The following is a 22269-nucleotide window of genomic DNA, read 5'->3' on the forward strand; positions in this document are numbered from 1 at the left end:
TTTTTCTTCGGTTGTCTTGGTGGGGTGTCACTATCGTTAGGAGTACTCTATTGAAGACTTTGGAACTATTAATGCATTATTAGAATTAATTTAATCTGTTGTCACATGAGCTTCTGAACGAATGTGTTCAGTTTTTATTTTAAGTGACAAAGAAACATTACTCGTTCAATAATGAGCATAATTTGGAGGAATTTGACCAGCAAACTTTTATTTTTGAAAGAGAAGTTAGTTGTCCTGAAAGCTGGATTTAAAAATGCAGTGTAGATCATGGCCTGCTTACAACAAGGTTATCAATTCACTCAGTGTCCCTCGTACTACAGGTTGAAAGTTTGACAGCAGCCAGGAATGCTTCAAAGGCTGGCACAGAGCCATCCGATGCCATTCGAGTAGTTAATGCTGTGTTGACACAAATAGACCAGATCAAAAGGTAAGCTTTAACTGTTAGAGCTGTTTCTCTATAACACATTATACTTTGACAGTTTAACCAGTTAATGAGCCACGTTTTGTATAGTTGAGATTAACATTAATTAAAAAATAGAAAAAATACACCACATATTTAAAATTCATTTAAATTAGTTATTTATGTATTTTTTTTAAATCCGATTATAAAAAAAAAATACAAAACATTTTTAATTATGCTTTAGAATAAATTTAACAGTGGGCAGGGTTTTTAAAAATAAAATGTGTTTTTTAAATTTTATGCTTTAAGTGTGTTTTAAAACTCTTACGCCTGTAAAAGTAGGCTATGCGCCTGCTTTTATCAGGCGCAAGAGTTTTCAGGACATCTGCTGGGCAAGATGTGGGTAAATAATGCAATTTTGCCCATGCAAATGTCCTGACTGCCGAGATGCATTGGATTTGTCAAGCACCAGCTTGACAAATTGGAAAAGCCGGTTTTCAGCGCATGCGCATTGTGTGCTGAAAACCGGCTTTTACGATGCCTTCCCGGGTCCATACACACTCCGTACAAACCCGGGAGGCTGGAATTTCAGGGCCATAAACCTATCATCTATGTTCTTGGGGACTAATGGGTGAAAGCATTGTTTATTGGGCCTAATATTTCTATACAGAATAAACCTTTTCTATAATAACTCAAATACTATCATTGGTTGTTATAGGAAAAGTAGTGTAGAAAGTTTATCTCTGCATGTACAGATTTAGAATTTTTTTTTAAAATTTCAGTTTAAACGTTGTCCACCTGCGCATAATCAGGCTATGTCAGTAATATCAAAAAAAACCCGCTGCATGCAGTGATTGCAGCAATCATCATAGGAGCCTCATCATCGCAAGGACTGCAGTGGTTCAAGGAGAAAGTCCACCACCACCATAGGTAAACTAGGGATGGGCGATAAAGATGCAGCCTTGCTGGTGTCACCCACATCCTGAGAACAAGTTATTTAAAAAAAAAGCAATGGTGGCAAAACATTTGGAGCATATGCAGTTTGTTAATGCAGTTTACCTACTTGTCTGTTCTAAATTGTCTTTGCTCTCAAGCCAAAGTCTGTGGAATGGTTTCAATTATTTAGAGTTTGGCCAATATAAATGTACTAAATGGGTATCCGATTTGGATGAGTTTACACAGACATCTTCTGTCATAGATCCAGAAAATTAAATGTGACTGCAATTTGAAATAGGCTGGCTGTAGTATTCCCTAAACCAGACTCTGTCCTGCCAAGTGAGGAGTTACATAGAATTACACTGCATAGAATTTACATCACAGTAACAGGCCAACTGATCTATGCCAGTGTGGGAGAATGTCTTAACCCACGAGGGTGAACCCTGTCTGTTCTATGTGAGCTCTGTTCTGTCTGGAGCCTGGCAGTCAGAATGGTTCGAATGACACTTTGCAAAGTACTTGATTACTTAGGCAGTCAGGATTTAATTACACACTCCAGATAAACTGCTGGGTGTGTCTTGTCCTCCACGAGGACCAATCAGAAATTTGGTGTTGGAAATAAATGAGACTGACTATGTGGAACTCACTGACACATGGAGTGGTTGAAGAAGATAGCATTGATGCATTTAAGGAGAGGCTTGATGCATACATAAAAGAGAAGGGAAATAAACGCAACCGTATTTATACTCCACTGAGCCTCCTGCCACTCTAATTACCTCTTCCTATCCCACCCCCATATCCCTCTAGTCTCTACTCTTTGCATTTGAAAACTCTATTTCCCACCCACAGCTGGAGAGGCAGGCTGGCTGCGGGCGGGTGGGTAGGCTTACAGCACGAAGCCACAGAGGAAGGAGGGAGGGAGGGAAGCATCGAGGTGGAGGCCGGAGGGTGATCGGGCAGGTGCTGGGGGGTGGGGTGGATAATCAAGGGGGAGCCTGGGACTGATCAGGTGTGGGGGGTGATGTGTGGAGGATGATTGAATGGGGGCCAGAGGAGCACGTAGCCAGGGGAGCTGATGACATCGACGGGCCAGAGGAGAGTCATTGGGAAAAGCAGGCATCATCGGTGGGCTAGAGGAGCATCATGGGAGGAGAGAGACGACATCAGGGGCTGGAGGAGCGTCTGGGAGAGGCAGGCAGACGACATCGGGAGGATGGAGGAATGTCTGGGAGAGACAGGCAGATGACATCCGGGGGGGGGGGAGGGGCCAGAGGAGCATTGGGGGGAGGCAGGCAGTCGACTTTGGGGGGCCAGAGGAACGTCGGGAGGGAGACAGGTGATATCGGGGGCTGGAGGAGCATTGGTGAGGGGAGGGAGGGGAACGACATCAGGGGTCCGGTAGAGCAGTAAACATTGGGGCGGCCTGAAGATCATTGATCGAGGTGATGGGGGAGGCCAGGAAGACGATCGCAGTGGAAGAGGGGAGTGGCGTTAGGCAGGTTGCTGAATACTTGCCTCCTGGATCCAATAGTCCTTACCTTCCATTAGCTGTCGGGTTTCACGAGGCCTGCAATACCTGACCATTAATTGTTAAATTTAAAATACTGGTTAAATCTGAGGCACGCTAGCCTCATTATAATGTTTAAATGGGTGACCCGCCTCCTGTGAGCGGTTTGGCTGCCCGTCTCTTTTAAAACTGGAAGTAGGCGGGTTGGTGGTCAGGATTCAGATTTTTAGCACGAACATCCTGTTTTTTGAGGTTAAAGTTCCCCCTCAAATGTCTATTTTAAGAACTGATCACATAATTGTGCTAACTCCATCATCATCGGCAGTCCCTCAAAGCGAGGATGACTTGCTTCCACGCCAAGAAGGGATGAGTTCACAGGCGTTTCAATGAAGGACCTAAAATTTCAGATTGAACTACTTCGTGAAGGGTGGGAGATGCCTGTGCTTGGATTTTTTTAACGTGTGATGACCGTTACACACCAGCCACCACACGGACTTGACAGAGCTAGGTCTTCGTCCAGTGGCAAGGGTTACCCAAGATGACTGGAGACCACCTGTGCTGCATGGACCAAGCGCGCGCGCACATATAGCAGTGTGGGCTGGCCCGTGCTGCCCCTGGGCCCTCTCCTCTTCTGGGCCCCAAACTCTCCTCTCCTAGGCCCCGGTCACTTCCCTTTAAGGACTCATGCTGCTCTTTCGCCCCTCCTGCTATGCCTGCCCGCACTGCAGTCAGAGACCTGGCTTCGTAGCCATCGCCCTTCTGTAGCAGCACGTGCTGCTCCCTGCAGTGGTATGCCGCCGCACGCTGCTCCCTCCAATGGCCCCCACACGTGTACACGTGCGGAACGTTGCTCAATGGCCGGCCAGAGATTTTAATAATCCCTCCCTACTGCCCGTGTATACACACAGACACACAAAGATGTGCTAACAAATTAATTTAAATTGAATGTTTTATTAGCCTTTGGATGAGTGTTTCTGTGGGGAAACAAGCTTTGGAACCAGGAGTTGTCTCGAGTTCAAGTAGAGGAGGAGATAAATGCTTACTTTGATTTATTTTTCCCTTCTGCCTGTACTTTGCGTGTCTGTGTACAGTGCTTCCTGCCCTAACAGGGAAGGTTGGCAGGCAAATTGCTTGCAAATCTCTTTCTAACTAGGTGAGCAGTAGTCAGTGCCTTCTGTCCTGTGTAGCATAACCTGGCCTCTTCCCACAGTGACTGGAAAGTTGACATATGGAAAATTGCACCATGAACCAGCATCCTAGCACTCCAACATACTGCATGGGGGATCAACTGCTGTGCCATTATAGGAACATAGGAAGAGGAGTAGGAGATCTAGCCCCTTCAGCCTGTTCCACCATTCAATTCGATGATTTAGATCATGGCCGATCTGTATCTTAACTACATTTATCCGCCTTGATTCCATAACCCTTGCCTAACAATCTTTTTTATACTGCTCTATTTTAGTGATGTAAAGGAGTTCTGTCAAAAAACATTAATCTAGACAGGAGTGTTAATGAGGTTTGGTACAATATAGGATAGTGTGGGCGAGGGAGTTTCAATGCAATGAGGAAAACTGGATGAAAAGATACTTAAACATTTAGAAAAGAATAAACGATAGATTTAAATGTAGCCATTTACTTTGGCCAATTTCTTTTTGTAAAAACATCTGTGAACAAGTGCTTGTGTGTGAGAAGATAGGTGTGAATTTATTTTGAATGAATATAGTTGCAGGTTAATCACAACCTTTCATTAATTGTTATAAAATAATTTGTTAAATACATTTTGTTTGAGAATTGCTATTGGACATATTAGTTTTTTTTAATTAAGTGGCTGACAAGATACTGTTACTATGGAGAGGGGATTAGAAGAAAGCTTTTTTACCAAAAAGCAAGAAAGTATAGACCAGTTAGCCTAATATCTGTGGTTGGGAAAATGTTGGAATCCATTATTAAAGAAGCAGTAGCAGGACATTTGGATAAGCAAAATTCGGTCAGGCAGAGTCAGCATGGATTTATGAAGGAGAAGTCATGTTTGACAAATTTGCTGGAATTCTTTGAGGATGTAATGAACAGGGTGGATAAAGAGGAACCAGTGGATGTGGTGTATTTGGACTTCCAGAAGGCATTTGACAAGGTGCCACATAAAAGGTTACCGCGCAAGATATAAGTTCATGGGGTTGGGGATAATATATTAGCATGGATAGAGGATGGGCTAACAGAGAACAGTCAGGATAAATGGTTCATTCTCTGGTTGGCAACCAGTAACTCGTGGGGTGCCGCAGGGATCAGTGCTGGGACCCCAACTATTTACAATCTACATTAACGATTTGGAAGAAGGGACTGAGTGTAACGTAGCTGTTTGCTGACGATACAATGATGGGAGGAAAAGCAATGTGTGAGGAGGACACACAAAATCTGCAAAAGGACATAGACAGGCTAAGTGAGTGGGCAAAAATTTGGCAGATGGAGTATAATGTTGGAAAGTGTGAGATCATGCACTTTAGCATAAAGAAAATCAAAGAGTAAGTTATTATTTAAATGGAGAAAGATCACAAAGTGCTGCAGTACAGTGGGACCTGAGGGTACTAGTGCATGAAACACAAAAGGATAGTATGCAGATACAGCAAGTGATCAGTAAGGCCAGTGGCATCTTGGCCTTTATTGCAATGGGGATGGAGTATAAAAGCAGGGAAGTCTTGCTACAGTTATGCAGAGTATTGGTGAAGTCACACCTGGAATACTGTGTGCAGTTTTGGTTTCCATATTTATGAAAGGATATACTTGCTTTGGAGGCGGTTCCGAGAAGGTTCACAAGGTTGATTCCAGGGATGAGGGGGTTGACTTATGAGGAAAAGTTGAGTAGGTTGGGCCTCTACTCATATTGGAATTCAGAAGAATGAGAGGTGATCTTATCGAAATGTTTAAGATTATGAGAGGGCTTGACCAGATGGATGCAGAGAGGTTGTTTCCACTGATGGGAGAGACTAGAACTAGAGGGCATGATCTTAGAATAAAGGGCCGTCCATTTAAAACCGAGGTGAGGAGAAATTTCTTTTGAGGGTTGTAAATCTGTGGAATTCGCTGCCTCCGAGAGCTGTGGAAGCTGGGACATTGAATGACATTAAGACCGAAATAGACAGTTTCTTAAACGATAAGGGGTTATGGGGAGCGGGTGGGGAAGTGGAGCTGAGTCCATGATCAGATCAGCCATGATCTTATTGAATGGCGGAGCAGGCTCGAGGGGCCGTATGGCCTACTCCTGTTTCTATTTCTTATGTTCTTAAAGCAAGTTTTATCAATTGTATAGTAGAAAGTCCCTAATTTTTTTTAAATCTGGGAAAGTCTGACTTGTCATGAATCTGTTTCAATCTCGGTGTCTTCTATTTCCTGACTGGGGGATGGAGGGAGTTTTTGGTTTCAAAACAAAACTTGCACTGACAGTGGACTTCGTGGCCAATGCTCCATTTTTCTTGAAATGTAGTTTTGTTCTGATTGGGCTCTATCCATGGGCTGCTGTGTTAAAGGTAAACTATCCCTCCTCCTTCTGTCTGCAGCCTTTGACACAGTTGATCACTCCATCCTCCACGAAGCCATATGAGTTGAATTAAAGAGCAAAAAAAGGGCGATCACACTACTGGGAGTGTACTATAGATCCCCAAGCAATCGGAGGGAGATAGAAGAACAAATATGTGGGAAAATTGCTGCAAAGTGCTAAAACTATAGAACTGTAATAGTGAGGGATTTCAACTACCCTAATATTAACTGGGAAAAACGTAGTGTGAATGGTACAGAGGGTGCGGAATTCCTAAAATGCATCCAGGAGAACTTCTTTAGCCAGTATGTAACAAGCCCAACAAGGGAGGGGGTCGTTCTGGACTTGGATTTGAGGAATGAAGAGGGGCAGGTGGAAGGGCTATCAGTGGGAGAGCATTTTGGTGCTCGTGATAATTCAGTAAGATTTAGGGTAGTTATGGAAAAGGACAAAGGGGATCAGGAATAAAAGTTCTCAATTGGGGTAAAGCCAATTTTGCTGAGCTGAAATGGGATTTGGCCAAAGTGGACTGGAAACGGCTACTTGATGGTAAATCAATGTCTGAGCAGTGGGAGGCATTCAAGGAGGAGATTCTGAGGGTACAGAGCAAGTATGTTCCCTGAAAACAAAAAAGGTGGGGTTACCAAATCTAGAGGCCCCTGGATTTCATGGGACATGCAAGGTAAGATGAAGAAAAAAAGGGAAGCTTATGACAGATACCGAGAACTCAACACTGCAGAAACTAGAGGAGTATAAGTACTGCAGGGGTGCTATTATGAAAGCAAAGAGAGAGCATGAAAAAATGTTGGCAAGTAAAATCAGGGAAAACCAAAAATATTTTATAAATACATTAAGAGCAAGAGGATAACTAGCGAAAGAGCAGGGCTTATTGGAGACTATAAAGGAAATCTGTGTGTAGATGCAGAAGACGTGTGTAGGATTCTTAATGAATACTTTGCATCTGTTTTCACAAGAGAGGGGCGATGCAGACTTTGTAATGAGGGAGGAGGAGTGTGAAATATTACATGAGATAAATATAGTCAGAGAGGAAGTATTAAGGGGTTAGCAGCTTTGAAAGTGAATAAATCCCCAGGCCCAGATAAAATGTATCCCAAGCTGTTAAGAGAAGCAAAAGAGGAAATAGCTGAGGCTCTGACCATCATTTCCCAATCCTCTCTGGCTGCAGGTGTGGTGCCAGAAAACTGGAGGACTGCTAGTGTTGTACCTTTGATTAAAAAGGGAGAAAGGGATAGACCGAGTAATTACAGGCCAGTCAGCCTAACTTCGGTGGTGGGAAAATTATTGGAAAAAATCCTGATTGACAGGATAAATCTTCATTTGGAAAGACATGGATTAATCAAGGACAGTCAGCATGGATTTGTCAAGGGAAGGTCGTGTCTGACTAACTTGATTACATTTTTCGAGGAAGTAACTAAGAGGGTCGATGAGGGCAGTGCATATGATGTAGTGTATATGGATTTTAGCAAGGCTTTTGGTAAGGTCCCACATGGCAGACTGGTCATGAAAGTAATAGTCCATGTGATCCAGGGCAAAGTGGAAAGCTGGATCCAAAATTGGCTTGGAGGCAGGAAGCAAAGAGTAATGGTTGATGGGTGTATCCAGTGGGGTTCCATAGGGCTCAGTGCTGGGTCCCTTGCTTTTTGTGGTATATATCAATTACTTGGACTTGATTGTTGGGGGTATGATTAAGAAGTTTGCAGATGACACTAAAGTAGGCTGTGTGGTTGATAAAGAAGAAGAAAGCTGCGGATTGCAGGAAGATATCAATGTACTGGTCAGGTGGGTAGAACAGTGGCAAATGGAATTCAATCTGGATAAGTGAGAGTACATTTGGGGGGGTCTAACAAGGCAAAGGAATACACATTAAATGGCACGACACTGAAAAGTGTAGTGGAACAAAGGGACCTTGGAGTGCAGGTCCACCGATCTCTGAAGGTAGCAGGCCAGGTAGATAAGGTGGTTGAGGGCATATGGAATACTTGCCTTTATAAGTCGAGGTATGGAAAACAAGAGCAAGTAGGTTATGCTTGAATTATATGGAACACTGATTAGGCCACAGCTGGAGTACTGCATGCAGTTCTGGTCACCATATTACAAGAAAGATGTGATTGCACTGGAAAGGGTTCAAAGGAGATTTACAAGAATGTTGTCTCGACTGGAGAATTTTAGCTATGAGAAAAGATTGGATAGCCTAGGTTTGTTTTCTTTGGAACAGAGGAGGCTGAGGGGAGACCTTATTGAGGTGTATAAAGTTATGAAGGAGCCAAGATAGAGTGGATAGGAAGGACCTGTTTCCCTTGGCAGAGGGGTCAACAACCAGGGGGCATAAATTTAAAGTAATTAGTAGAAGGTTGAGAGGAGATTTGAGGGGAAATGTCTTCACGCAGCAGGTGGTGGGGGTCTGGAACTCGCTGCCTGAAAGGGTGGCAAATGCAGAAACCCTCACCACATTTACAAGATACTTGGATGTGCACTTAAACTGCCGTAACCTACAGGGATACAGACCAAGAGCTGGAAAGTGGGATTAGGCTGGATAACTCTTGGTCGGCCGATGTGGACACGATGGGCCGAAATGGCCGCCTTCCGCGCTGTAAATTTCTATGATTCTATTCACTCACGCCTCTCCACTGTCGTCCAGCTGGATGGGACTGCACTCGCCTGGTTCCATTTTTATCTATCTAATCATAGCCAAAGAATCACCAAGAATGGCTTCTCTTCCCGCCCCTGCATCTTTACCTCTGCAGTTCCCCCAAGGATCTATCCTTGGCCCCCTCCTATTTCTCATCTACATGTTGCCTCTTGGCAACATCATCGGAAAACACAGCATCAGTTTCCACATGTACGCTGACGACACCCAGCTCTACCTCACCGCTACCTCTCTCAACCCCTCCTCGGTCTCTAAATTGTCAGACTGCTTGTCCGACCTCCAGTATTGGATGAGCAAAAATTTTCTCCAATTATATATTGGGAAGACCGAAGCTATTTGTGGTCTCTGCCACAAACTCTGTTCCTATCCATTGACTCCATTCCTCTTCCTAATATTTGAGGCTGAACCACACTGTTCGTAACCTTGGTGTCATTTTTGACCCTGAAATGAGCTTCCGACTGCATAACTAACACCGTCTATTTCCACCTCTCTAATCTGACCTTTTTCCGCCCTTGTCTCACCTCATTTGCCGCTAATACGCTCTTCCATGCCTTTGTTACCTCCAGACTTGGTTATTTCAGTGCACTCCTGGCAGGCATCCCACGTTCTACCCTATGTAAACTTGATGATCCAAAACTCAGGACCCCCTGTGCTAACTCGCACCAAGTCCTGTTCTCCCATCATCCATGTGTTTGCTGACCTACATTGACTCCCAATTAAGTCATGCCTCGATTTCAAAATTCTCATCCTTGTTTTCAAATCCCTCCATGGCCTCGCCTCTCCCTATATCTGTAATCTCCTCCAGCCCCATAACACCGCCCACCCCCCCCCCCCACCCCCGAGATATCTGCACTCCTCTAATTCTGCCCTCTTGAGCATCCCTCATTATAAGCATTCAACCATTGGTGGCCGTGCCTTCTGTTGCTTAGGCCCTAAACTCAAATTCCCTCAAACATCTGTGTCTCTATCTATCTCTCCTCCTTTAAGACACTCCTTAAAAACCTACCTCTTTGACCAAGCTTTTGGTCATCTGCCCTAATTTCTCCTTAGGGCTCGGTGTCGTTTTTTTGTCTCAAAATACTCCTGTGAAGCGCGTTGGGAAGTTTTACTGTTAGAGGCTGTATATAAATACAAGTTGTGAAAGTTTCTGCACTTGAGGCTCTAAGCTATGTACTTGATTCCTTTCTCATACCTCCCCACAGATTTCCCAATGTTGTAATTCTGACTACGTCAAACATCACAGAAAAAATAGATTTGGCTTTTGTGGACCGAGCAGATATCAAACAGTACATTGGGCCGCCATCTGCTGAAGCTGTCTTTAAGATCTACCTCTCCTGTCTGGAGGAACTGATGAAGGTATCGTACTGTTGCCTCTGTTTGCTGGGATGAAACTTGAGCTGTCGTTTTACTGCAACTGCTAAATGAATTTCTTTTTCGTAAGGGCAAGCGAGAGAACAAAATGAGTTATCTGTGGAGTTATTAACTCTCTTTTTTGATTTTTAGCGCCAAATCATCTACCCTAGACAGCAACTACTGACCCTGAGAGAACTGCAGATGATCAACTTCTTGGAAAATGATGTGTCCAGGCTAAGTTTGGCACTTAAGAATATTTCAGCGTAAGTTTCTTTTGCTGTGTGTTAGCAGCCCTCGTTGTGTGACCAGGCCAAGTCGATGTACAGGCACCTCCTTGTCACTTGTCCATGGGTACTTTTCACTGCTTGACTTAAGATGGATGTACAAGGACTGGCTGTATACTGCATATACCTCTCCAATTAAGTAAATTTTATTTTCACTAGATATATTTGGGGTTGTTAACGGAATAAAAGTTAAGGTATTGTAAGATAGCTTATATTATTACAGGATAATTGGAAACTAGCTGGTGGGTCTCAATCAGTAGTTTCTAATGGCTGTCAAGTGGTCAGTGTGTATAGTATTTTTCTCCCTTGCCCTTGGTTTCCAGGCATTGTTTGTGAACGAGAAGGCAAGCCGGCACATGCTCTGTTTTCAGGCCTGTGTTGTGAAGTTTAGAGGGGTACACAGAAGTACCCATGAACTTTGTTTGATTTCCCCCTACCCCTTCAACTGTGAAAGCACCTACCATCTGCTCATTTTTTCTCTATACTGGCTGTGTTGGGATCTGTGACGGCCTATGGGTGAATTGAGGACAAAACTCAGCCTCCTAGCCCTCTATTGTACACTATGTTGGTGCATCGACACTGCGCCTTGTGATCAAAGTTTCGCACCAGTGTAATTTTTCTTTCGTTCTCTTCCCCATAAACGTTTACATCAAGTTGGCTGAGAGTTTGAAAACTACTTTTATAGCTGCTGCATGCTAACTATAAAGAGCAGCAAGAAGACGCTGGTATATGATCTGAATCTCACACTGTGGCCCCAAGTTTCCACATGATTTGCTCCTGATTTTTAGGAGCAACTGGTGTAGAACGGAGTATCTTAGAAATCGGAATTCTCCACATTTAGTTTTTTGCAGTTCTAGTCAGGTAGAACAGTTTCACTTTGGAACAGAATTATTTTTTCAAAAGGAGGCGTGTCCGGCCACTGACGCCTGATTTCAAAGTTTCCACAGTGAAAACGTACTCCAAACTAACTTAGAATGGAGTAAGTGAAGATTTTTGTACGCTTGAAAAAACCTTGTCCATACTTTAAAAAATCAGGCGCAGGTTACAAATTAGGCATAGGGAACGAGGTGAGGGGGAGGGGGCGGCGAAGGAAGTCATTAAATTCTACAATCAATCCTTAGTTATACTTATACAAATATTATACAAATAAATCCAACCTGAATAAAAATTTATAAGCAAAGAAAAGATTAAATAAACCATGTTCCTACCTGTGTGAAAGTGCTTCAGGCAGGCCTTTCAGGCAGCGGTGTGGCGTCAGTGTCTCGACGGCAGCGGCAGGCAGCAAGCAGCCTTCGAGCTGAGCTGCAGTGCTTGAAGCGGGTGTGGCAACAGTGTCTCGTCTCGACGGCAGGGGCAGGCAGCAAGCAGCCTTCGAGCTGAGCTGCAGTGCTTGAGGCAAGGGTGTGGCGTCAGTGTCTCGACGGCAGCGGCAGGCAGCAAGCAGCCTTCGAGCTGAGCTGCAGTGCTTGAGGCAAGGGTGTGGCGTCAGTGTCTCGACGGCAGCGGCAGGCAGCAAGCAGCCTTCGAGCTGAGCTGCAGTGCTTGAGGCAAGGGTGTGGCGTCAGTGTCTCGTTTCGACGGCAGCGGCAGGCAGCAAACAGCCTTCGAGCTGAGCTGCGGTGCTTGAGGCAGGCCTTCATTCCCCGCGAAGATGCAGCACCTGGACGGACTTGAGGCCATTCAGCCATGGGATTGCAGCAGCGTCAGTGGCTGGCCGGGAGCCGAAGAATGAACACAGGACACGCAGCTGCAGATTTAAAATTCTTCAGGCCGTTCGGCCACGCTTATGGGGCGGCATCAGTGGCTCGAAGGCAGCCGAAGAAAGAACAGCAGCAGCCTTCGAGCTGTGAGGGGGACTGACTGAGGCCATTTGGACAGGGAGAGGCAGCCACATCGACATCTTTATATTTAAATTTGCAGAATGGGTGCACCACATATTATGCAATGGTTTGCTTCCTCATGCAAGAAATTCTTTGTTCTTGGTGGAAGTTGATCCATTGCAAAGTTGAATTGGCACTTTTATTTCTCCAAACACACAGTCCTTAATTTGCAGGCACCGGTTCTGCAAGTTTAACAGTGAAAAGCTGAACTCACTGATTTCAGCAGGTGATTTATTCAGCAGTGCTGCTAAAAGCACTCCCTCACACACAGAAATATCAAGAAAATTAAAATACAAGCCTTTGCAGGAGTCTAAGAAACAAATCTGCAGTACTTTAAAAAATGGCCGAGTGCCAATGTTTACTTCAGACTGCGCGAACGCTCCAACGCGCACGCGCAGGGTTGCCGGCACCAAGAAGCCTCATTTCAATTGTACCCGCCCCCTCCTACTTACAAAATCAGCGCGAGTGGTAGGCTCCGCCCCCTGTGCGCCGCGCCAAGCAGATATCGAGCTCCAAGGAGCTCGAGAATACCGCACTTTTTTTCCGGCGTCGTTTTCGGCGCGAAAAACAGGTACCCAGCTCTGAGGTGTGCCTTTTTCGCCGCGTGTGGGAACTTGGGGCCTGTGTATGCACTAATGAGTCCTCGGCTTTATGACTAAAGTGCTGTTCCTATTTATGTTAGGGCTGACATTTACTGTGGATCTAAGTTTATGTTAAGACTTTTTCCTATTTTTGTGAAATGCAGGAAAAGTGAAGGACTTAGCGGGCGAGTTTTGCGAAAGCTACCCTTTCTAGCTCATGCACTGTACATTCAGGTAGGTTTCTACACAGTCAATTTTTGTGTGTGTCCGCCTCAATGGCTGGTATAGTTGGGTTCAAATGATGATAGAATGATGGATGCCCAGGGAGTGATTCCATTAGATTACTACCCTCAACAGCAAAATAGCGCAGGTGCTGGAAATCTGAAATAAACAGAAAATGCTTGAAATACTCAGCAGGTCAGACAGCATCTGTGAAGAGAGAGAAATATCGAGGTAACGTTTCAGGTTCTGATGAAAGGTCATCTACCTGAAACAATAACACTGTTTCTCTCTCCACAGATGCTACCGTAGCTTTTTTTTTTACATTGAACTCTATTAGGTTGACTGGAATGACTGACCAAAAATATTAATGATGAGAGGGTTCATAGTTCTCAAATAAATACAAGTGGGTTGCAACTGCACTGTGCAGTATTGGCAACCTTGGTTTGAACTCCTTATTCCTTACATTGTATTGCCCAACTTCAGGCAGGAATTTTACAGTAGAATTGTAATGTACCCATCTGAGCTAGGTGACTTACCCTCTAACCTATTATAAGGGTCACTAATATATCCACCTCAGCCACTCCAAAGGATGTGCCAATTGATCACAGAGCCATGGCTCAATGGTAGCATTCTATCCTCTGATGGTTGAGTTCAAGTCTCACTCCAGAGACTTGAGCACATAAACCAGGCTGACGTTCCCAGTGCAGTACAGAGAGAGTGCTGTACTGTCAGATGACTTTCAGCTGAGACAATAAACCAAAGCACCATCTGCCTTCTCGGGTGGACATAACGTTCCATAGCACTATTTCAAAGAAGAGCAGGAGAGTTGCCACCAGTGTCCTGGCCAATATTTATCCCTCAACCAACCTTGCTACAAAACAGATTGTCTAATCATTATCACATTACTGTTTGTGGGCGCTTGCTGTGAACAAATTGGCTGCTGTGTTTCCCTACATTACAACAATGGTTACACTTCAAAAAATGCTTTGGGACATCCTGAGGTTGTGAAAGGTGCTATATAAATGCAAGTTATTTCTTTAGCTTTGGAATCTTATGACCTTGCAATGAGCCTGCTTATATGGGGACTCCTGCTTCAAATTCTGAATAACAGATGTTTCTAAAATTCACAATTTCCGGTTAGTTTAATGGGATCCTTGTGCAGTTTTCATTTCTATTCCTCAGGGTGTTTGCAGCTGCTTCTTTGTGTTTTAATTGTTTGGGCAGCAATTTCCCCATTTTATTCCCCTGCTCAAAAGAGCTATTGTCTATTCCAAAGTAGCCTGGACTCGGTTTGTTCTGATGAGAGAGTTAAGATTAAGTTCAGGCTTAATTAGCTCTCTGAATGTTGGTTATGAATGGAAAGCTTTATACTGCATCTCTCACTGAGATCTCTGCTCCAGAGCATGGACAGCCTCTTTGCTCCTCATTCAGAAACAGAGAGAAAGTAGCTTTTATGTCACCTCAATATTGCCTTGAAACCTTCCATTCTGCTGTCTTAGAGGCCACCAATCCCAGGTTTCCTGTACAATATTGATCACCTTCTCCAGCCTTTGTGTCAAAGTGGGGCTGAGTAACGTATTATTTATTCTCTACTGCGGAGCCTTTGCCTTTTCGGAAAAAGGGAGCAATGTAAGGGAGCTTGGAACATGATCGGGGAATGCTATTTGGTATCTTAGTAATTCCACAGTGATTATGTCGCTATCTTCTGGGATGCCAAAGAATTGTCAATTTGTGAAACATAGAAAATAGGTGCAGGAGTAGGCCCTTCGAGCCTGCACCACCATTCAATAAGATCATGGCTGAGCATTCCCTCAGTACCCATTTCCCGCTTTCTCTCCATACCCTTTGATCCCTTTAGCCATAAGGGCCATATCTAACTCCCTCTTGAATATATCCAATGAACTGGCATCAACAACACTCTGTGGCAGGGAATTCCATAGGTTAACAACTCTCTGAGTGAAGAAGCTTCTCCTCATCTCAGTCCTAAATGGCCTACCCCTTATCCCAAGACTGTGTCCCTGGTTCTGGATTTCCCCAACATCGGGAACATTTTCCCGCATCTAACTTGTCCAGTCCCGTCAGAATCTTACACGTTTCTATGAGATCCCCTCTCATCCTTCTAAACTCCAGTGTATAAAGGCCCAGTTGATCCAGTTTCTCCTCATATATATCAGTTCAGCCATCCCGGGAATCAGTCTGGTGAACCTTCGCCGCACTCCCTCAATAGCAAGAGCGTCCTTCCTCAGATTAGGAGACCAAAACTGAACACAATATTCCAGGTGAGGCCTCACCAAGGCCCTGCAGTAAGACCTCCCTGCTCCTATACTCAAATCCCCTAGCTATGAAGGCCAACCTACCATTTGCCGCCTTCACCGCCTGCTGTACCTGCATGCCAACTTTCAATGACTGATGAACCATAACACCCAGGTCTCGTTGCACCTCCCCTTTTCCTAATCAGCTGCCATTCAGATAATCTGCCTTCGTGTTTTTGCCCCCAAAGTGGATAACCTCACATTTATCCACATTATACTGCAGCTGCCATGCATTTGCCCTCACCTAACCTGTCCAAGTCACCCTGCAGCCTCTTGGCATCCAGCTCACACCTCCACCCAGTTTAGTGTCATCTGCAAACTTGGAGATATTACACTCAATTCCTTCATCTAAATCATTAATGTATTTTATAAAGAACAGGGGTCCCAGCACTGAGCCTTGCAGCACTCCACTTGTCACTGCCTGTCATTCTGAAAAGGATCCGTTTATCCCGACTCTCTGCCTCCTATCTGCCAACCAGTTCTCTATCCACGTCAGTACATTACCCCCAATACCATGTGCTTTGATTTTGCACACCAATCTCTTGTGTGGGACCGTGTCAAAAGCCTTTTGAAAGTCCAAATACACCACATCCATTGGTTCTCCCTTGTCCACTCTGCTAGTTACATCCTCACAAAATTCCAGAAGATTTGTCAAGCATGATTTCCCGTTTATAAATCCATGCTGACTTGGACCGATCCTGTCACTGCTTTCCAAATGCGCTGCTATTTCATCCTTAATGATTGATTCCAACATTTTCCCCACTGATGTCAGGCTAACCGGTCTATAATTACCCATTTTCTCTCTCTTTTTTAAAAAGTGCTGTTATATTATCCATGGGAACTGATCCAGAGTCGATCGACTGTTGGAAAATGATCACCAATGCATCCACTATTTCTAGGGCCACTTCCTTAAGTACTCTGGGATGCAGACTATCAGGCCCCGGGGATTCCATCAATTTCCCTAACACAATTTCCTGTCTAATAAGGATATCCTTCAGTTCCTCCTCCTCACGAGACCCTCGGTCCCCTAGTACCTCTGGAAGTTTATTTGTGTCTTCCTTCGTGAAGACAGAACCAAAGTATTTGTTCAATTGGTCTGTCATTTCTTTGATCCTCATTATAAATTCACCTGAATCCGACTGCAAGGGACATAACGTTTGTCTTCACTAATCTTTTTCTGTTCACATATCTTTAGAAACTTTTGCAGTCAGTTTTTGTGTTCCTGGCAAGCTTCCTCTCGTACTCTATTTTCCCCCTCTTAATTAAACCCTTCGTCCTCCTCTGCTGAATTCTAAATTTCTCCCAGTCCTCAGGTCTGCTGCTTTTTCTGGCCAATTTATATGCCTCTTCCTTGGATTTAACACTACCCTTAATTTCCCTTGTTACCCACGGTTGAGCCACGTTCCCCTTTTTATTTTTACTCCAGACAGGGATGTACAATTGTTGAAATTCATCCATATGATCTTTAAAGGTTTGCCATTGTCTATCTACCGTCAACCCTTTAAGCATCATTTGCCAGTCTAATCTAGCCAATTCGCGCCTCATACCGTCGAAGTTACCTTTCCTTAAGTTCAGGACCCTAGTCTCTTGATTAACTGTGTCACTCTCCATCTTAATAAAGAATTCTACCATATTATGGTCACTGTTCCCCAAGGGACCTCGCACAACAAGATTGCTAATTAGTCCCTTCTCATTACACATCACCCAGTCGAGGCTGGCCAGCCCTCTAGTTGGTTCCTCGACATATTGGTCTAGAAAACCATCCCTAATACACTCCAGGAAATCCTCCTCCACTGCATTGCTACCAGTTTGGTTAGCCCAATCAATATGTAGATTAAAGTCGCTCATGATAACTGCTGTACCTTTATTGCGTGCATCCCTTATTTCTTGTTTGATGCTGTCCCCAATCTTATTACTACTGTTTGGTGGTCTGTACACAACTCCCACCAGCTTTTTCTGCCCTTTGGTATTCCACAGCTCCACTTATACCAAATCCACATCATCCAAGCTAATGTCCCTCCTTACTACTGCATTAATTTCCTCTTTAACCAGCAACGCCACCCCACCTCCTTTTCCTTTTTGTCTATCCTTCCTAAATGCTGAATACCCCTGGATGTTGAGCTCCCAGCCTTGGTCACCTTGGAGCCATGTTTCCGTGATGCCAATTACATCATACCCGTTAACTGCTATCTGTGCAATTAATTTGTCCACCTTATTCCGAATACTCCTTGCATTGAGGCACATAGCCTTCAGGCATGTCTTTTTAATATACTTTGCCCCTTTAAAATTTTGCTGTAATGTGGCCCTTTTTGTTTTTTGCCTTGGGTTTCTCTGTCCTCCACTTTTACTATTCTCCTTTCTATGTTTTGCTTCTGCCTCCATTTTATTTACCTCTGTTTCCCTGCATAGGTTCCCATCCCCCTGCCATATTAGTTTAACTCCTCCCCAATAGCACTAGCAAACACTCCCCCCAGGACATTGGTTCCGGTCCTGCCCAGGTGCAGACCGTCCGGTTTGTACTGGTCCCACCTCTCCCAGAACCGGTTCCAATGTCCCAGGAATTTGAATCACTCCCTTCTGCACCACTCCTCAAGCCACGTATTCATCTGAACTATCCTGTGATTCCTACTCTGACTAGTACGTGGCACTGGTAGCAATCCTGAGATTACTACTTTTGAGGTCCTACTTTTTAATTTAGCTCCTAGCTCCCTAAATTCGTCTCAAAGGACCTAATCCAGTTTTATACCTATATCGTTGGTACCTATATGTACCACAACAACTGGCTGTTCACCCTCCCTTTTTAGAATGTCCTCTTGCCATGGTAAATAATAAGAAAGATCCCAAACAGGATGGGGAGTTTGACCCCGATATGCTATTGGGCCCAACTCACTGTCAAATTCCAAAAGTCATCCTGACTCCCGCAAAAATGGTCCAAAACTGGATTGACCAAGAGCAAGATTAAAATTCCCATCTATAATTTGTGGACGTTTCAGTAGCTCTAAGTTTGAAGGAGACCACCTCCAGGTACTGTTATACTGTACACTATATAGAGCATTCAGTAGGCCACACCTTATTGAAGTAAGTAAAATGCTTGGCGGCACCCAAGTACTGTTTTACAGGATTTTGTTTCCATGATTAGATGCTCTATCTAGACCTCGATCAATACGATCAAGGGTTCATGGTTTTATTAAGCATATAACACATGTAACTTTACATAAACATACACTTAAAATATAGAAATGAGAACCACAGCTGATTGGGGACGCCAATGCGTTAGTTATGAGCTCAGTATTCAGGTTGATCAAACTCTTGGAATCTTTTATTTGCCATTTTTATATTTTTCTCTTGCCCCTTCTATGTGACAATTTGCACATTTCTAGATTACATAGTTGCATCAAAAGGTAAGAACAGCTCCACATAAAGAGAAACTAATTGATCTCTATTGTATCAATAACTACAGTTAAAAAGCTGATTTCCTTACTAATGAGCTCCTTTTACGTTGGGCTAATGAGATCAGTATAATTCCCCATTTTTTTAATCTTATCACACATTTCTCGTGTTACCTAAAACTACTATTCCAATTCAGCACCTGCTGAACCTTAATTAAAACGATAATGTTTTACCCAGATGTTTTCCTTTTGCATGACTGTCATCCTTGCACCCAACCAACACAAGGGAAAAACCTACTTGACCTCGTCCTCATCAAACCTACCTGTCGCAGATGCATGTGTCCATGACCGTATTGGTGGGAGTGACCACTGCACGTCCATGTGGAAACGAAGTCCCGTCTTCACAATGAGGACACCCTCCAATGCAGATACTGCTATTGAGGAGGAGTGTGATATTCTGGATGAAATAAATATAGTGAAAGGGGAAGTATTAAAGGGTTTAGCAGCTTTGAAAGTAGTTAAGTCCCCAGGCCCGGATGAAGTAAAAGAGGAAATATTAGAGGCCTTGACCATCATTTTCCAGTCCTCTTTGGATTTGGGCATGGTATCGGAGGACTGCTAATGTAGTACCCTTGTTTAAGAAGGGAGAAAGGGATAGGCCGAGTAATTACAGGCCTGTTAGCCTAACCTCAGTGATGGGGAAATTATTGGAAAAAATCCTGAGACAGGATAAATCTACATGTGGAAAGGCAAAGGACAGTCAGCATGGTTTTGTTAAGGGAAGATCATGTTTGACTAACCTGATTGAATTTTTTCAGGAGATAACCAAGAGGGTCGATGAGAGTAGTGCGTATGATGTATTGTATATGGACTTTAGCAAAGCTTTTGATAAGGTCCCACATGGTAGACTGGTCATGAAGGTTAAAGCCCATGGGATCCAGAGCAAAGTGATAAGTTGGATCCAAAATTGGCTTGGAGGTAGGAAGCAAAGGGTAATGGTCGATGGATGTTTTTGTGACTGGAAAGAACTGGGTCACTTGCTTTTTGTGTTGTTTATCAACGATTTAGATTTGAATATAGATAGTATGATTAAGAAGTTTGCAGACGACACTAAAATTGGTTGTGTGGTTGATAATGAAGAGGACAGTCATGGGCTGCAAGAGGATATCTATCTACTGGTTAGGTGGGCAGAGCAGTGGCAAATGGAATTTAATTCAGAGAAGTGTGAGGTGATGCGCTTTGGGAGGGCTAATAAGGAAAGGTATACACATTAAGCGGTAGGCCACTTAATAGTGTAGATGAATAAAGGGAGCGCTTGTCCACAGATCCCTGAAAGTCGCAGGCCAGGTGGTTAAGAAGGCATAAGGAATGCTGCCTTTATTGAACGAGGCATAGAATAGAAGAGCAGGGAGGTTATGCTTAAATTATATAATACTTTGGTTAGGCCACAGCTGGAGTACTGCGTGCAGTTCTGCTCACCGTATTATAGGAAGGACGTGATTGCACTAGAGAGGGTGCAGAGGAGATTTACTAGGATGCTGCCTGGAATGGAGAATCTTAGTTATGAGGACAGATTGGATAGGCTGGGTTTGTTCTAATTGGAACAGAGGAGGTTGAGAGGAGACTTCATTGAGAGGCCTAGACATAGTGAATAGTAAGGGCCTATTTCCATTGCTGGAGGGGTCTATTATGAGGGGGCATAGTTTTAAGGTGGTTGGTGGAAGATTTAAAGGGGATTTGAAGGGGTGCTTCTTTACACAGAGGGTAATCTAGAACCCGCTGCCTGGAGGAGTGGTGGGTGCAGAAACCCTCACTACATTTAAGAGATGGTTGGATGGGCACAGGTTACGGACCTAGAGCTGGTAATTGGGATTAGACTGGACGACCTTTTGTTGGACAGCGCAGATATAATGGTAAGTACTGTAGGGAATTGAATACGGCCAGAGTGATCTCCTGGACTAGTTTCAATCGCCTGGATTGGAGAGGAATTTTCCCAGATTTTTTTTTTCCCCTAAATTGGCCTGGGTTTTTATCTGGCTTTTGCCTCTCCCAGAAGATCACATGGCTCCGGTTGGGGTGGAGTGTAGAAAGTATAAGGGCTGTCCCAGTTTTGTGAGGCAGACTGGTTGGGCTGGATGCTCTTTGCCTTTCCCTCATTGTTCATAGGTTTATATGTAACCTTCAGGGCTGCTGACCAAGGGCTGTGCGGCTCTTTGTTGGCCAGTGTGGACACACTGGACCGAAATGGCGGCCTCCTGCACTGTAAATTTCTATGTTTCCATCTTGTTGTGTGTCACGACCACCGTGCTAAATGGGATAGATTCAGAACAGATCTAGCAGCTCAAAACTGGGCATCCATGAGGCGCTGTGGGCCATCAGCAGCAGCAGAATTATATTCCTACACAATTTGTAAACTCATGGCCTGGCTTATCCCTCACTCTACCATTATCAAGCTAAGAGACCAACCCTGGTTCAATGAAAAGTGTAGAAGAGCACGCCAGGAACAGCACCAGGCTTACCTAAAAATGATGTGCCAACCTGGTGAAGCTGCAACACAGGACTACATATATGCTGAACAGTGGAAGCAGCATGCTATTAACCGAGCTAAGCGATCCCATTACCAACAAATCAGATCACAACTCTGCAATCCTGCCACATTTTGTCATGTGCGGTGGTGGGCAATTAAACAACTAATAATAGGAGGAGGCTTCATGAACATTCCCATCCTCAATGATGGCAGAGCCCAGCATGCAAATGCAAAAGATAAGACTGAAGTGTTCGCAACCATCTTCAGCCAGAAGTGCCGAGTGGATGATCCATCTCGGCCTCCTCCTGAGGTCACCACCATCACAGAAGCCAGTTTTCAACCAATTTGATTGGCTCCGCGTGATATCAAAAAACAGCTGAACACGCTGGATATGGCAATGGTGATGGGCTTCGATAACATCCCGATTGTAGTGCTGAAGACTTGTGCTCCAGAACTAGCCGTGCCTCTAGCCAAGCTGTTCTCATACAGCTACAGCACTGGTATCTACCCGACAATGTGGAAAATTTCCCAATTATATCCTGTCCCCAAAAAGCAGGACAAATCCAATCTGGCCAATTATTGCTCCATCAGCCTACTCTCAATCATCAGCAAAATGTTGGAAGGTGTTGCCGACAGTGTTATCAAGCAGCACTTACACATCAACAAGCTGATAATCAATGC

The 22269-nt window shown here is 44.2% G+C and overlaps 1 protein-coding gene across 2 annotated transcripts in view; it reads left to right on the plus strand.

Annotated features, from left to right (window-relative positions):
• Positions 1-22269, plus strand: part of trip13 (thyroid hormone receptor interactor 13) — a 65099-nt gene that overhangs the window by 36917 nt on the left and 5913 nt on the right. For both annotated transcript variants that reach the window (XM_070880494.1, XM_070880493.1), the window contains exons 10-13: positions 321-427; positions 10243-10396; positions 10544-10656; positions 13303-13372. In XM_070880494.1, coding sequence (XP_070736595.1) covers positions 321-427; positions 10243-10396; positions 10544-10656; positions 13303-13372 — 444 coding nt within the window. The remainder of the gene's footprint in view (positions 1-320; positions 428-10242; positions 10397-10543; positions 10657-13302; positions 13373-22269) is intronic.

The sequence above is a fragment of the Pristiophorus japonicus genome, chromosome 5 (genome assembly GCF_044704955.1).
Source record: "Pristiophorus japonicus isolate sPriJap1 chromosome 5, sPriJap1.hap1, whole genome shotgun sequence".
NCBI lineage: Eukaryota > Metazoa > Chordata > Chondrichthyes > Pristiophoridae > Pristiophorus > Pristiophorus japonicus.